The sequence below is a fragment of the Canis lupus genome, chromosome 14 (assembly GCF_003254725.2).
Source record: "Canis lupus dingo isolate Sandy chromosome 14, ASM325472v2, whole genome shotgun sequence".
Taxonomy (NCBI): Eukaryota; Metazoa; Chordata; class Mammalia; order Carnivora; family Canidae; genus Canis; species Canis lupus.
In genome coordinates this window covers 8,379,972-8,394,352 of record NC_064256.1, presented here as the reverse complement: position 1 = coordinate 8,394,352, position 14,381 = coordinate 8,379,972, and the positions used below count along the sequence as shown (strand labels likewise).

Below are 14,381 nucleotides of genomic sequence, written 5' to 3'. Positions count from 1 at the left end.
TTTACATGTTTACACGTTGTCTATGCATGTAATACAGTGGCAGAGGTGAGTTGTGACAGAGACCATATAGCTTGCAAAGCCTTCATGCTATCTGGTCTTATACAGAAAAGTATGCTGACCCTTGATCTCTACCAGCCCTATTCAAAGTGCCTTGATAGAATATAAGGAGCTTGAGCCAGAATGTAGATCAAGGCATTGCTACTTTCATCAAGAAAAGCTTGCTAGAGAAAAAAATGTCAGCAATGTTCTCAGTAAAGTAGTTGATTTATGTTCTGGTACAAGCTCCTTCTCTCGTTGAAGACTGGCAGCAGCTTTTGAGTAGTACTGAGCTATATTTTTTTGTATATAATTTTTAAGTTTGTAAGTTTTTTATTTTTAATGCATAAAGATTTTATAGAATTTTTTGGGCTTATTAAGAAATGTACTAGTCCATTTTCCCAGTCCCTTGAAACAGCCATTTTCAATTCTTAGCTAATCTATATTTTTTAATAAAATCTTGATATTATTCTTTCTTAATTTTTCAGTGTTAGGCATAACCCTTTTTCTTCATACCATGGAAGATGAGGATTCACATAAATGTGCATATGCTTTTCTGTAACCCTCCCATAGGACTGTATCCTAATTCTGGTTCAGTCTTTACTTTGTAAATGCTAATTACCACCAAAGCCATATAATATATTATGATTACATTTCATTCTGTGCAGAACTTTTTGTTTACCCTGGATTTAATAATTTTAAAAGTTTATGTATTTTTTATGTACTTATTAATTTGACCTCCAGACTCTACCTGTCTAAATCTCCCCTTAAGACACTGATTCATCAGCCTGTTAATTTTATCTTTTTCAGTAATACCCTCCAGGAGCCTTGTGACCTGTGTCAATCTGGACTAGTTCTTTGTTCTTTTTCACTGTTATAGAGCTGCCATCTTTGGATATCTTCACCATTTTCCTGGGGTTTTCTTTGCCTTACTCTGGGTTGGAGCTATGTTTGCTGGATCCCATGGCTTTATAATTTACTACTTTATTTCGGTGGCACACATTCTGTAGCTTCTTGGGAAGAGTGCTTGGCAGGTAAATGTTTTGAGACTTTTCATGTCTATTTTGTAATTAAACTTGATCGATAGTTTAGCTGGATATAGAATTTTATGTTAGAAGTTACTTTCCTTCAGAATTGTGAAGGCATTGCTCCACTGTCATTTAGCTATTGGAAATTTGTTTTTCTTTTTAAGAGGTCTGATATCAATTTGATTCCTCATCCTTATATGATTTGTCTTTTTTCTTTCTGCAAAGTTTTTGCATATTCTTATTTTATCCTGAAATTTCACAGTAGTGCACTGTGTATATCCATGAGTGAGCATATTATACTTTTTGATTTTTAGCCCTTTGTGTCTGGGAACTTCAACTACTTTTTGTTGTTGATTTCCAGCTAATTTCTTTGCTATTTTCTAGCAGATGTTTGACTTTGTTGACTGGTCTTCTAGTTTTTTCCTGTTTTTCAATCTTTGTCTCTTGTTCTTAATTTTTTCATATTTACCCTTTAGCCCTACTACTGAATATTTCATTTATGATAATTGTATTTTAAGAGCTTGCTTTTTTTTTTTTGTTGTTCTCTGGATGGTTCTTTTATTTTTTATTGCAATGTAACTGGCATATTATATTAGTATTATATTAGTTTCAGGTGTATAACATAGTGATTTGATGATTCTATACATTATACAGTGATTACCACAATAAGAGTAGTTATCATCCATCATCATATGAAATGTGCTATTACACTATCATTGACTATTTCCTATGCTTTTCATCTATATTACTTATTTTTTAATCTCTTCACCTGTTTTGCCTTCACCATTTCCCACACCTCCCAGCCCCCTGGCAACAACCAACTTCTTGTTCTCTGTATTCGAATCTTTCTGTTTTATATGTTTGCTTGTCATCCCCCCCACCTTTTTTTTTTTTTTAAGATTCCATGTGTAAGTGAAATCATGTGGTATTTGTCTTTTTCTAACTTGTTTCACTTAGCCTGATACCCCCTAGCTTCATCCATATTGTTGTTAATGGCATGATTTCACTTTTTTTAAAGATGGAGTGATATTCCACTATGTGTGTGTGTGTGTGTGCATGCGTGTGCGCACACGCACGCATGCCTGTGCACCTATGTGTATCCACACTTCACATCTTTTTTATCTGTTCACCTATCAGTGGGCACTTAGGTTGCTTCCATATTTTGGCTATTATAAAGTTGCTGTAAACATTAAGGTGCATATATCTTTCAAATGAGTGCCTTTGCTTTCTTTGAGTATACCCAGAGGTATAGTTACTGGGTTGTATGGTTTTGTGTTTTTCTTTTTTTTTTGTTTTTTTGAGGAACCTCCATTGTGTTTTCCACAGTGGCTGCACCAGTTGATATTCCCACCACTAATGGGTAAAGGTTTCCTTTCCTCTACATCCTTACCAACACTTCTTATTTCTTGTCTTTTGACACTAGCCATTCTGACAGGTATGAGGTAATACCTTCTTGGGGTTTTGATTTGCGTTTCCTTGGTGATAAGGGAGGTTGAGCATCTTTACATGTGTCTATTGGCCAGCTGCATGTCTTCTTTGGAGAGATGCCTATTCAAGTCCTCTGTCCATTTTCAAGTTGGATTGTTTTTTGATGGTGTTCTGTGGAGTTCTTTATATATTTTGGGTATTAACCCCTTATCAGGATACTTCATTTGTAAATATCTTGTTTAGTAGGTTCCTTTTCATTTTTGATGATTTCCTTTGGCCTGCAAAAGCTTTTTAGCTTGATGTAGCTCCAGTAGTTTATGTTTTGCTTTTGTTTCTCTTGCCTGAGGAGTCCGATCCAGAGAAAAATATTGCTAAGGTCTATGTCCAAGAGATTACTGTCTATGTTTTCTTTTAGATGTTTTATGGTTTTAGGTCTTACATTTAGGTCTTTAATCCATTTTGAGTTTATTTTTGTTTATGGTGTAAGAGAGCAGTTCACTTTGATTTTCTTTTTTATTTTGCATGTAGCTGTCCAATTTTCCCAGCACCATTTACTGAAGAAACTGTCTTTTCTCCATTGTATATTCTTTTTCTTTGTTGTAGATTAATTGACCATGTAATTGTGAATTTATTTCTGGGCCTCTTTATTCCATTCTGTTGATTTATCTGTGTATTTTTTCTTGTTATTTTTAATAGTAATATTACTTGTTTCAGAGATGAAATATCATCTATTACCTTTGAGTAATTATAATTTTTTGAAAATTTCTATTCCCTGCATAGTGTATATTTTCCAAGTTGTTTTTAATTCTTTTTAGTTATTTTGGTCTCTTATTTTTTGTATGAGAGTCTTTCCTTAGTTACTTGGTGTTCCTTAGCTCTTTATTTTATTATTTTATTTTATTTTATTTTATTTTAATTATATTTTATTTTATTTTTATTTATTATTTTTTTCTCTCTTATTTTAGAACAAGATCTTAAACACTGGGTTAAAACAGTGAACTTATATGGGATTTATGGTATATACTTGAAATCTAGTCCTAGGTTTTGGTCCCATTTTCATCTCCACTTGAGATTTCTGATTTGACAATTTCTTTATCTTGGCTGGTGGGAAACTTTGCAGTATAAATCAGATTGGCTATTAGGTTTTCTTATCACTAGGCCAGGATTTACCTTATCTGAGTGTGTGGAGTCTGTTACCACTCATCTGCTTTCTAGCTTCCAATGTTTTGTTGCTCTATTCTTCTCTCTTGTTATATTTGTTCTATTGGACTTCTCCCCCCGCCCCCCCCACCCAATCCCTTTATTTTTATTTAAAGGTATTTAGAGAGGGTGCCAAAGTGAATGTTGGAGTTTGTTTAGTTTGTTCATAATGTTCCATTGTAAGACTGCATAATTTATGTAACCAGTCCCCAATAGGTCGATATTTGTATAGTGTATAATTTTTCCATTATTTAGAAAATGGAATAAATCTATGTAAATGGCAGTTATTTCCACAGGAATATTTTAGAACATATTTACCAAATTGCTTTCTAGGAATGTTAACCATGTATAGCCCTACATGTGTTCATTTTCTAACATGCTATAGAACAGAGGTGGACCAACTTTCTTAAAGGACCATATAGGAAAAAGTTATGTTTTATGAGCCATATAATCTGTTGCACCTGCTTGACTGCTGCCCTAGCAAGAAAACAGACTGTGAATGATATGTAAATAAATGAGCCCGGTTGTGTGCCAGTAAAACTCTATTTACAACAGTAGGGAATGGGCTAGATGGCCCTTGGGCCATAGTTTGCTATCCCCCGTTGTAGAGCACAGGTTATCAATGTTACGTCCAAAAACAAAAAAATGATGTTTCTTTTCATAACCTAGAACCCAACTGCTGTTTTGTAGTCATTTTACCTGATGAAAATGTCTGTTTATACTATGCTACTATTTTTTTAAAAGATCATTTATTTATTTATTTGAGAGAGAGAGAGCACAAGTGAGCGAGCACAAGCAGGGGAGGGGCAGAGGGAGAAGCAGACTCCTCACCGAGCAGGGAGTCCAATGTGGGGCTCCATCCCAGGACCCCAGGATCAATACCCGAGGCAAAGGCAGATGCTTAACCCATTGAGCCACCCAGGCACCCGTATACTATGCTACTTTTTAAGGAAACCTCAAAGGGTCCTAAGGTGCCCTGAGACTTCACAAACACAGTCTGATGGTCCTACAAGTTTTTGCTGAAGGATTGTTTTGAGGCTCATGTGACTGTAAGGCCTGAACAAATAATGGTTCTCTCTTCAGCAGTCCCTACCCTGTCTCCTAGAAGCTAATTGTATAGGGAACAGCTAAAAGTAACCCGTGAACTCTTGAACTAGATGCCTCTTGGGCCCTATAGGTGATTTCTGGAACTGATGCTGTAGATAAGATGTATTGGTCAAGTCTCACTTCCTAGGAACTTGAAATCAACAGAGTATTGTCTTGATACATGTAGCCTGCTGAAAGAATGTTTTCCATCCTCTGCTTAAACAGTTTCACTTCTTAAGGAAATGCAAGGGAGGGCTCTCCCTGTCTCTCCAGGTTAGCAGAGAAACATGTTCACTTCACAGCGATTAGCTGAGCCTGCTTGAGACTTTTCTGCCTGTTGTGGCTTGCCAGTTTCCTGCCTGCCTTCCCTGTGGCGTTTTAGCTGATCTGTGCTGTTTGTAGCCATATGGTCCCCTGAGCACGTGGTTTGGCTTCCCTGTCCCTGCTGCTGGATTCTTGGGCCTTGCAGATTTTACAGACCCGAATAACACTCAAGGGTGGTGGGAAGGATGGGGAATTGACAGCATGTTTTTAGGAGGTGGAGTCTTCTCACTGCCTTGATTAAAGGCCTCTTGCTTGGTTCTCTGTATTGAGTGATTGCTTAAACAAGCAGAGCCCTTCTGCTTTGAGAAGATGCAGAAGAATGAGAAGTGATTCCTGCTTTCAAGGGGCTACCATCTAGAGCTCTGTCTGGAAGATTATCCTAAATAGTCAACTGTCTGGACTTGGTGGCATGTGCAGTTTTGGAGGTCAGGTTAGGTCAGGTCTTGCCCTGATCATTTTTTGCTATGCTTCTAGTCATAGCTCTGACTGGAGTTTAATTGTCATGCCTCTCTGAGATGGCTTTTAAACAAAGCCACCTTTTAATATTTTTGGTATTATCTAGACTTTCCCATTATATTTGCATTTGGTAATGTGGAGAGAACAACAACAACAAAATACTGGCTATTTCCTGGACTTTTGCCAGAGAGCTTTCAGGTGAAGAGGAAGTTCTGGGGATGGTTTGGTTAGGAAGGTGGTGCTCTGCACCAAAAAGAGATCAAGACTTGATTTGTAGCTTAAGTTAGTAAGCTGATTTGCTGATAGGAAAATAAAGTTGAAATAGAAAAGCTTTGTTAAAAAAAATATTTACTTGGTATTTTTCAATTGAGATTTTATTTTTCAAGACAGTTTTAGATTCACAGAAAAATGGAGCAGATAGTACAGAGTTCCTACATTACCCCTGCCCTCCTCCCAGTTTTTTCTATTACCTGACATTAGTTTGGTACATTTGTAATTAGTGTACCAATATTGATATGTTATTATCAACTGAAGTCCATACTTTAGCTAGAGTTCCTTAGTTTTTCTCTAGCCTGTTTTTCTGTTCTAGATTCTCTAGAATCTCACCCACCATAGCACACTAAATTTAGTTGTCATGTCTTGTTAGGTTCCTTTTGGATGTGGTAGTTTCTCAGACTTTCTTTGCTATTGATAACCATGACAGTTTTGTAGAGTACTGGTCAGTTATGTTGTAGGGTGCCCCATCTGTTGGAATTGGTCTGATGCCTGGTTTCTTTTTAAATACTTATTATCAACTAATCTGCTTGCTCATACTTAGGTGCCTGGAATTACTTGCATCAAGATATTGTTGTGCTTAGTATTTTGTCAAGGGTATAGGGTGACCGCTGTACCCTTCTGGGGGAGGCTCAGGCATGTAGGGGGTGTGGCTCCAGGCCATCGCTGTTAACAGTTAGGACATACTTTTTATCCACTTCTGGTTCTGCTTCAGTGGTGTTTCCATGATTAGCTTTGGCGAGAAGAGACCTAGCAGCATTCAGTCTTAAGGAGCAGGAGAAGCAGCTGGGTGTCATGATTTTAGACAGTAATAAGGATATTTGGTGTCGCATTCCCAGTAGCTTCATCAGGGGCACTCCTTGGTGACACCCAGAGAAGCCCTGTGTGCACTGATGGTCCTTTTATTTTTGTCCAGCACTGACAATTTAGGCAGCTTTGGGAGTATTGGTAGTTGTATCTAGGGAGCTATTCTGAGGATCTCTGTAGCTCAGGAAACTGTTGGTGGCTCTTTTTGCTCGTTTTATATATGCTGCAGGGGTTTAGGAAGCTGAGCAGTAGCAGCCTTTGGCCTCCTGGTGAGCACTATGGACAGGCTCTGCAGATGGAGAGTATGGCAGCAGGCCAAGGATGGGAATGGCTGTCCCTTGCCCCTGACAGACCTCTGCAGTTCTCTTGACTTGTGGCAGCCCTTAGCCTACGCTCATCATCATTAAGCCACTCATTTTTCCTTTTACAATTGGGCTTCAAGAAATGGAGAAATTGGATTTAGGGCTTGTATTTTGAGTCCAGCTAGTGAGTTTTGTGGTGCAGAAGCCCCTGCCTCTTAGATTATATCCTGAAGTATGTGGTTTGGTAGGTGTGTATAGGGTATAGGTATAGGGTATAGGTAGAGTGATTAGGGGATTCATAGCTTGTGGAGAGAGTGAGTGACGCAGGCATACATAGACTTACCCTGGTGAAAGTACCATACGAAATATCACGGTTATAAATGTGGTCTGCAGCAGTGCTGATGAGCAGGCTTTGAACAGTAATCCACTCTTCATTTTACTTATTGCACAGTACGTGACTGTAACCACTATTTTATTGCTTCTTCCGTGTCTGTGCAGGAGCTGCTTGCTTGTTCTCTGGACAGTAATGACACAATTTAAAGAGGAATAAAAGTCGTAAACCCCACTTACATACACACATGGACACACACACGTGCACTCACTATACACCTCTTCTTCAGAAAGCCGAGCCTTGTTAGGTTGCCAACATCAGAGTGCAGTTCCTGAAGAGGAGGTTTCTAATCAGGGAGATGCCGAGCAGAAAGTCTGCTGCTGAGGCCTGAAATTTACAGCTATAAGAATCCATTTGCTGCTACTGCTAACACATTCTAAGGGGTGACGAATACCAGTAACTTGTCACAGGGGTATGCTTAGATCTTCACATTCTGTAATCAGGGGGTGAAGGTGTGAGCACTACAATGCTTTCCCTGGTTTTATTCCTCTGAGCATGATGAGGGAGTGAAAACTGTCTAGGTATTTCTCATGTCTTGATCACGGGAATTTCTCTGTTTTTGGCATTTGATAATTTAATAATAGTTAGTTTTGGTGTGAGAGGAATATGTAGCTCTGTCACTGAGATTTAGGAATTCTGTGAGATGTGTGCATTCAAGATGATAGTCTTGTACTTTTGAAGGAGGAGCAGTATTGATTTGCTGTAATAGCTGTTTTGCTTGGTATGGCTTTGTGGAATTTTTCTTCTCTGGTTTGAAGGCTGGATAGCAGAATCACATGTATCATGGATACTTTACCCCACAAAAGTTTTGTCATCCGTTTTATGATACTTCTCCTTTTACCCAAATGTGGGATTTTGAAGGGTGGAGAATCATTAGCTGTGGTCTTTTTCTTGGTCAGTTGTCCAAGTCACTACTGGTATCTTTAGGGAGTGGGAGGAAGATTCTATTGTGAAGGGCATTTTTGCTTGGTGTTAATGTGTCTAGATGGTAATGAGAACAAGATGTACTCTTTTTCTTTCAGTTGGTGAATCTGTAGTTTTGGTGATACCTTTTGGGCTGTTTTTAAGTTCTGCGTGATTGTTCTTTGATTTGGAGGGTCTGGTAAACTTTGGTACCACCCATACCCAGGTAACCAGCCCTGACCTTGTGGTCCTCGGGTGACCACAAATCATGCTTTTGATTGCCCTTGGACTTTTTTCTGGCCAGGCAAATTTTGGGTTCTTGTTGCCTTTGTGTTTAGCTTTTGTGATTCTCAGATCTGTCAAAAGGTTAAAGCAGAATGGCTATGGCTATTTGAGACGATCTTTTGCTGTGTTGAGGTCTGCAAGTTAATCTTAGATATTTGAAAATACCCGCTCTCTTAATTTACACCATTCTTTCTCAGACCTTTATTATTCTGCTGGTCACTGGCCTGTTTTTCCCTAAATGTACTTCCCATTACTTGGGAATAAATCCCTGGGTTTTACCACATCTGCCAGCCATAGTCAGCCTTCCATGGACTACAGTTTGATTCTAACCGTCATCTTTTTTTTTTTCCCCCATTCATTCTGTCTGATGGTATTTTTTTCCCTGCTATTTCCTATCATGTATAATTTCTCACTTGCTTTTGGTTTTTGCTCTTCCTTCACATTGCCCCTTAAATCAGTCTTTACTCTTTTTGGTATGTGGTTGGCTTGTTCTTTGGAAAAGGTAGAGAATAGCCATTTTTGGAGGAGTCTGCAAGTAAATGGTTGTATTCTGTTTTAAAAGATGTGAAGCCTTCCATGGAATAGAGAGGACTCTTTTAGGATACTTATCAGTGTGATATCCACCATAGCAAAGGAAAGTCTAGCTCCTTTTGTTTGTTGCATGAAAGAGGAGGGAAATTTTGCGAGTCTTCCCTCACTGTGGCAGCTTACCCTGTAGTTTGTTTAGCTGCCTGTTGGCTCCTGATGGAGCCTGATTGAAACCTGGCAGAGTTGGTTTTGATTCTGCAAAGTGGATGGTGACAGTGATTTGTAGTCAATAGCTGCCTTGTAGAAAAATATTACTTGTGTAAAAAAACAAAAACCCCACCCAGAAAACAAAAACCCCACCAAAAAATAAAAATCCCAAACAGCTTTGTAACAACAGTCTCTGACTATAATCAGGTGAACTGTAGACTGCTAGCTGAATTATGGGTTCTGGTTAAAACCCTGATGTAGTCCTAGGCTGGTTTCAATGCAATTTCATTCTTTACACCCTGGTGGGATGTTCTAATAACCTCCACAGAGGAATATTTGTGCTTTTGTCCTTGGAGTAGGTATCCTTGTAGGTTTCTCAACAGTAGAAGTTAATCTTTTTTAGCTGAGATTGTGCTCCAGTGTTACTGATATTGTGGTCTAAAACAAAGTTGTCTATGGTAGTATTCTGAAAAGTTGGCTTTCAGAGTAGTTGAAGTAATGTCTTAGCATTTTGAAACGTTTACTGTGAGATGAACAGCTGAGCCTCTCCTTTCCCCACACTGTGGTGACAGTTCTTTTTGCCCTTCACTTGTCTTTGATTTTTTTCTGCTCTTTAGGGACATCATATTTTGGTTCTTATCCAGTGCTAATGTCTTCTAATCCAGCCCTTATCTCTTTTCCTAGATTAACATTGAAATAGGGATTTTGATTTTAGTTTAGAATTTGTTTCAAAGAATATCTTGAATAACATGTACAGACTAGATTTCCAGCAAGCTTTGTAGTTAACCACAAGTCTTGGTCAGGACAAAAGATAAAAAAGATCACTTTTTATGAATGATACAGATTCTGCCTCATTGAGAAATCACAATATGGTCTTTAGAGGACTGATAATTCTAGCATTATTTTATCTAACATAGTTACACCTTGAAGGATGATATTGGATCTACCCTCAAATGGCTATCGATCTGACATTCCTCCCTGTGACTATGGTGGGCCTTACTCCTTAGCATGTGTGCTGTGAGATCTGGGCCATTGGAGCAGGTTTAAGTATTTTTGCCTTTTGCCCACAGGTGATGCAGGTGCTGAATGCAGATGCCATTGTTGTGAAACTGAACTCTGGTGATTACAAGACCATCCACCTGTCCAGTATCCGACCACCAAGGCTGGAAGGGGAGAACACACAGGTGAGAATAGGCAATGGAGCCTCTTTTCAAAAAGCAAAGGGAAGATGCTGGAGAATACTTAAACATGGTACATATATGTGAGAATGCTAAATGAGAATATTTTATATCTCCAAAATATTTATTAACGTCTGTAGCCTCACTGTCATTGGGCAGACATCAGTTTCTCCTGGACCACATGCACTGCTCTGCTTCATTTTGGGTGGGCATTACTGGCATTCCTCCCTAAGGGGTTTGAGAGAGTTAGGGTTGAGATATGTGAGGCAGTGGTTAAGTTTTATTTATAACAGGATTTTACTTCTCTGAGAATAAAGAGAAGGAGGTCTGTATCTCAGGTGCATGATTATAAGGCCCATGCATTTTGATTTGAAAGTTGCATATGTTTTGTTCAAGGAAGAAATGGATCTTGGTATATATATTCTCTGGAGTCACCTGCTTAATCTGTGAGTGGTAACTAATTATTAGTTAAACTGTTTTTTGCTATTTGTTGGATCTTTTGGCCGTAAAGGTGCTTGCTCAACCAACGTATATGATTGGGATATATAAATTTTGAGAAATGCTTCAGATGAAAACTATAAGAGTTGGTAGTTTGCAGGCAGTTGTCTTTTATTTGTTTATATTTATTTATTTATTCTTGAGAGAGAATGAGAGAGAGAGGCAGACAGGCAGAGGGAGAAGCAGGCTCCCTGCAGGGACTCGATCCTGGCTCTCCAGGATCACCCCCTGGGCCGAAGGCGGCGCTAAACCGCTGAGCTACCTGGGCTGGCAGTTGTCTTTTAAATTTTCTTTCCATGGTTACGAAACGTTGGAGATAGGGATTGAAGTGTTTCTTGAATTTGTTTGATTGTATCTTGTTTTTACAGACCTCTTTCCAACTCTTATTTTTACTCTCTGATAACTGCAGTGTGTAACTGAGTGCCAGTGCCACAGGCAGATGTTTGGCCAGTTTTCAGAAATTAAACACAGCATGGTTGACATTAGTGCTCTGTGCTTTAATTTATCCCTTTTGTAGTTCTAAAGACAAGAAATGTGCTTTTCTGATGTTTTGCACGTACACATGTCTTGGTGCATTTACAAGTTGAAATTCATGCCCTATTTTCATTTGCATGAGAGTTTACAGACAGCCCAAAGAGTAAAATAAAAATATCATGATTGTCTTTTGAATCAAATCATGCATAAGAAACATATACAGGATGGGTTCTTTGAATGTCTGGCCAATCAGTTCCCCCCCCACCCCAAACACACACACAGAGGAGGAGGCAGTTTAATGCAGCAAATGGTATTGTGGTAAGGTTGAGAATTTAAATGCATGAAAGCCTAGAAATGCCAAAATAAGGTTCTCTCAGTAACTGTAGCTGTGCCTCATTGCACAGAGTAAATAGACATCTCCAATTTTATCAGTATTGGGAGTACTCCACGATTCGCATCTGTGCCGTGCAGTTGAAATTAACGTTCCCACAGCAACCACAACTTTGAAATTCTTGAACGTTAATTTTTGTGCCTGCATCATTGGCCAAAGCATTATGTTAATGAAGACTATGTAGCTGAATTTCAAGCGGGTTTTAAGGAGGTGGGGATGTTGTAGCTTAGGTAGGGTGATAGCAGGTTTTCTGGAGTAGTAGGTACTACTACTGAGAGTTTTTAGTTTTCCTAGGATGCTTTGGAACTCCTCAGGGGTAACGGATGGATTTTCCTCTTAGCCTAGTAGATAATGGGGAGTTGTTGGAATATATTCCCTAGGTTAGGCAGGATCTTGTTTACGGAATTCCTTATTATTTTTTTTTTTTTAAAGATTTTATTTATTCATGAGAGACAGAGAGAGAGAGGCACAGAGACACAGGCAGAGGGAGAAGCAGGCTCCATGCAGGGAGCCTGACGTGGGACTCGATCCCAGGACCCCAGGATCGTGCCCCGGGCCAAAGGCAGGCGTTAAACCGCTGTGCCACCCAGGGATCTCGAATTCCTTATTCTTTACCATGGTAGGCTATCACTTACTTTTTATTTTTAACTTCTGTTCACTTCTGAGATCTTACTCCATTTTAAGGAAGTAAGGCTCACGTCAAAGAGTCTATAATAAGACTTAATTGAAGTGAGTAATGATTTTTATTTCTTCATTAAATTCTTTTGAAAGATTTTAAGGAGGCAGTCACATAAGTTAACATAATGAGCTTTGAGTACAATGATGGAGGGTGCTGTGAAGAACCCAGTTTCAGTGTGCACTCAGGGAAGTCTCCCTAGGAACGACTAGTGTTGACTGATGAGAAGTTAGCAGATGGAAGAAAGGGCACTCTAGACCAGCACTGCTCCATACATCTATAATGCAAACCATTAATATGAGCTATATTGGTTATTTAAAATTATCTAGTAGTTGTATTGAAATTGATGTTTTTAGTATTTTATATATATATATATCCAAAACGTGTTATTTCAACATTTTTTTAAAAAAGATTTATTTATTTATCTTAGCATGCCCACATGTGCACCTGCACAGGTTGGGAGAGGGGCAGAGGGAGAGAGAGAGAATCTCAAGCCAACACCTCACTGGATGTGGAGCCTAAAGCAGGACTTGATCTCTATGACCCTGAGATCATGATCTGAACCAAAATCAAGAATTGGATGGTCAGCCAGTTGAGTGACCCAGTTGCCTCTCATTTCAATACTTAATGAATGTAAAAAGTTTATGAGATGTTTTACTTAATTTGATTTTTTTTTTTTTTTTAAACTAAGTCTTTGCAATCTAGTATATGTTTTATACTTGGAACATAATTCAGTTTGTTCTGATGTGTGCTGGCCTCCTGGCCTGAGAGAAAGAGAGAGGGAACAAGCATAAGCAGGGGGAGCAGCTGAGGGAGAAACAGGCTTCTGCTAATCAGGGAGCCTGTCTCAGAGCTCAGTTCCAGGACGCTAGGTTCATGACCTGAGAGGAAGGCAGACACTTAACTCACTAAGCCACCCAGGTGCCCCCGTTCTCGTATATTTCTAGAGCTCAGCAGCCATCTGTTGGTAATGGCTTCTGTAATGGACAGCACAGGTATAGAAATTAAAATGAATGTTTGGGTTTGTCATCATTGATAAGTGTTTACTAGGCATCCACTTTGCACCAGGTGGTATCCTGGGAATGCAGCAGGGAATAAACTTACATGGAATCATCATCATGAAACTTTAAAACCAAGTAGGGGAAATACACAAGTAATTTTATGTGAAATTCTATGGAAAAAAAAATTTAGTTTACAAGAATGTATAATCTGGGAAAGCGTTTATTATTAAACACTTCTGGAGGAAGTGTTTAATATTCCTTACTGTATACCAACCAAAGACTCGAGGGTGACTGGGATTGAGCTAGGTAAAATGTTGTGAGTAGACTGTTTCTGAGATAGCAGTAATGACAAGAGTTGAGTGAATTTGGGAAGAGGTAATGGTTGGCCATTATGGGTAGTACATGAGTGGTATGATACCTGTGTGGGACAAAACATAGGCAGGGCCAGATCATGCATGTCTTGTGGACATCTCAGGATACTCAGAGACTATTGGGTATTTTGTATGACTGGGAATAGAGGGTAGTTATGCTAGAGAGTACTGAGAAATGGTCTTGGGAGTTAGGCAGGGGCCACATGCTGAAAACGTTGCTATACTTTCAGATTTTTGTGTGAAGAATTTTAAACTAGGGAATGGCATGTTTGGATTTGAGTACTCTTGTGTTGGTGGCTTGCATTTACAAAACATGAAAGTAATTTGCATTTATAAGAGAAGATCGTACCAGATGAAAACTCATCTGCAGGAAGGAGTTGTGGTTTTTCTTTTGCTGAGCCCCTGTTGACCAAGGACCGAAGGGCAAATGAAGTACTGGAGGAGGATTTGGGATCTTGCTCTAGCAGTCTCTACACAGGATTTGAAGTGTTTGCCTTTCTGCTTAAAGAATTCCCCAGACCTCTGTTCTATGCTTACC

The 14,381-nt window shown here is 39.0% G+C and overlaps 1 protein-coding gene across 2 annotated transcripts in view; it reads left to right on the top strand.

The window, feature by feature from the left end:
* SND1 (staphylococcal nuclease and tudor domain containing 1) overlaps window positions 1-14,381 on the top strand; it is a 420,776-nt gene that overhangs the window by 52,227 nt on the left and 354,168 nt on the right. For both annotated transcript variants that reach the window (XM_035698273.2, XM_049093379.1), the window contains exon 10: window positions 10,325-10,438. In XM_035698273.2, the coding sequence (XP_035554166.2) occupies window positions 10,325-10,438 (114 nt within the window). The remainder of the gene's footprint in view (window positions 1-10,324; window positions 10,439-14,381) is intronic.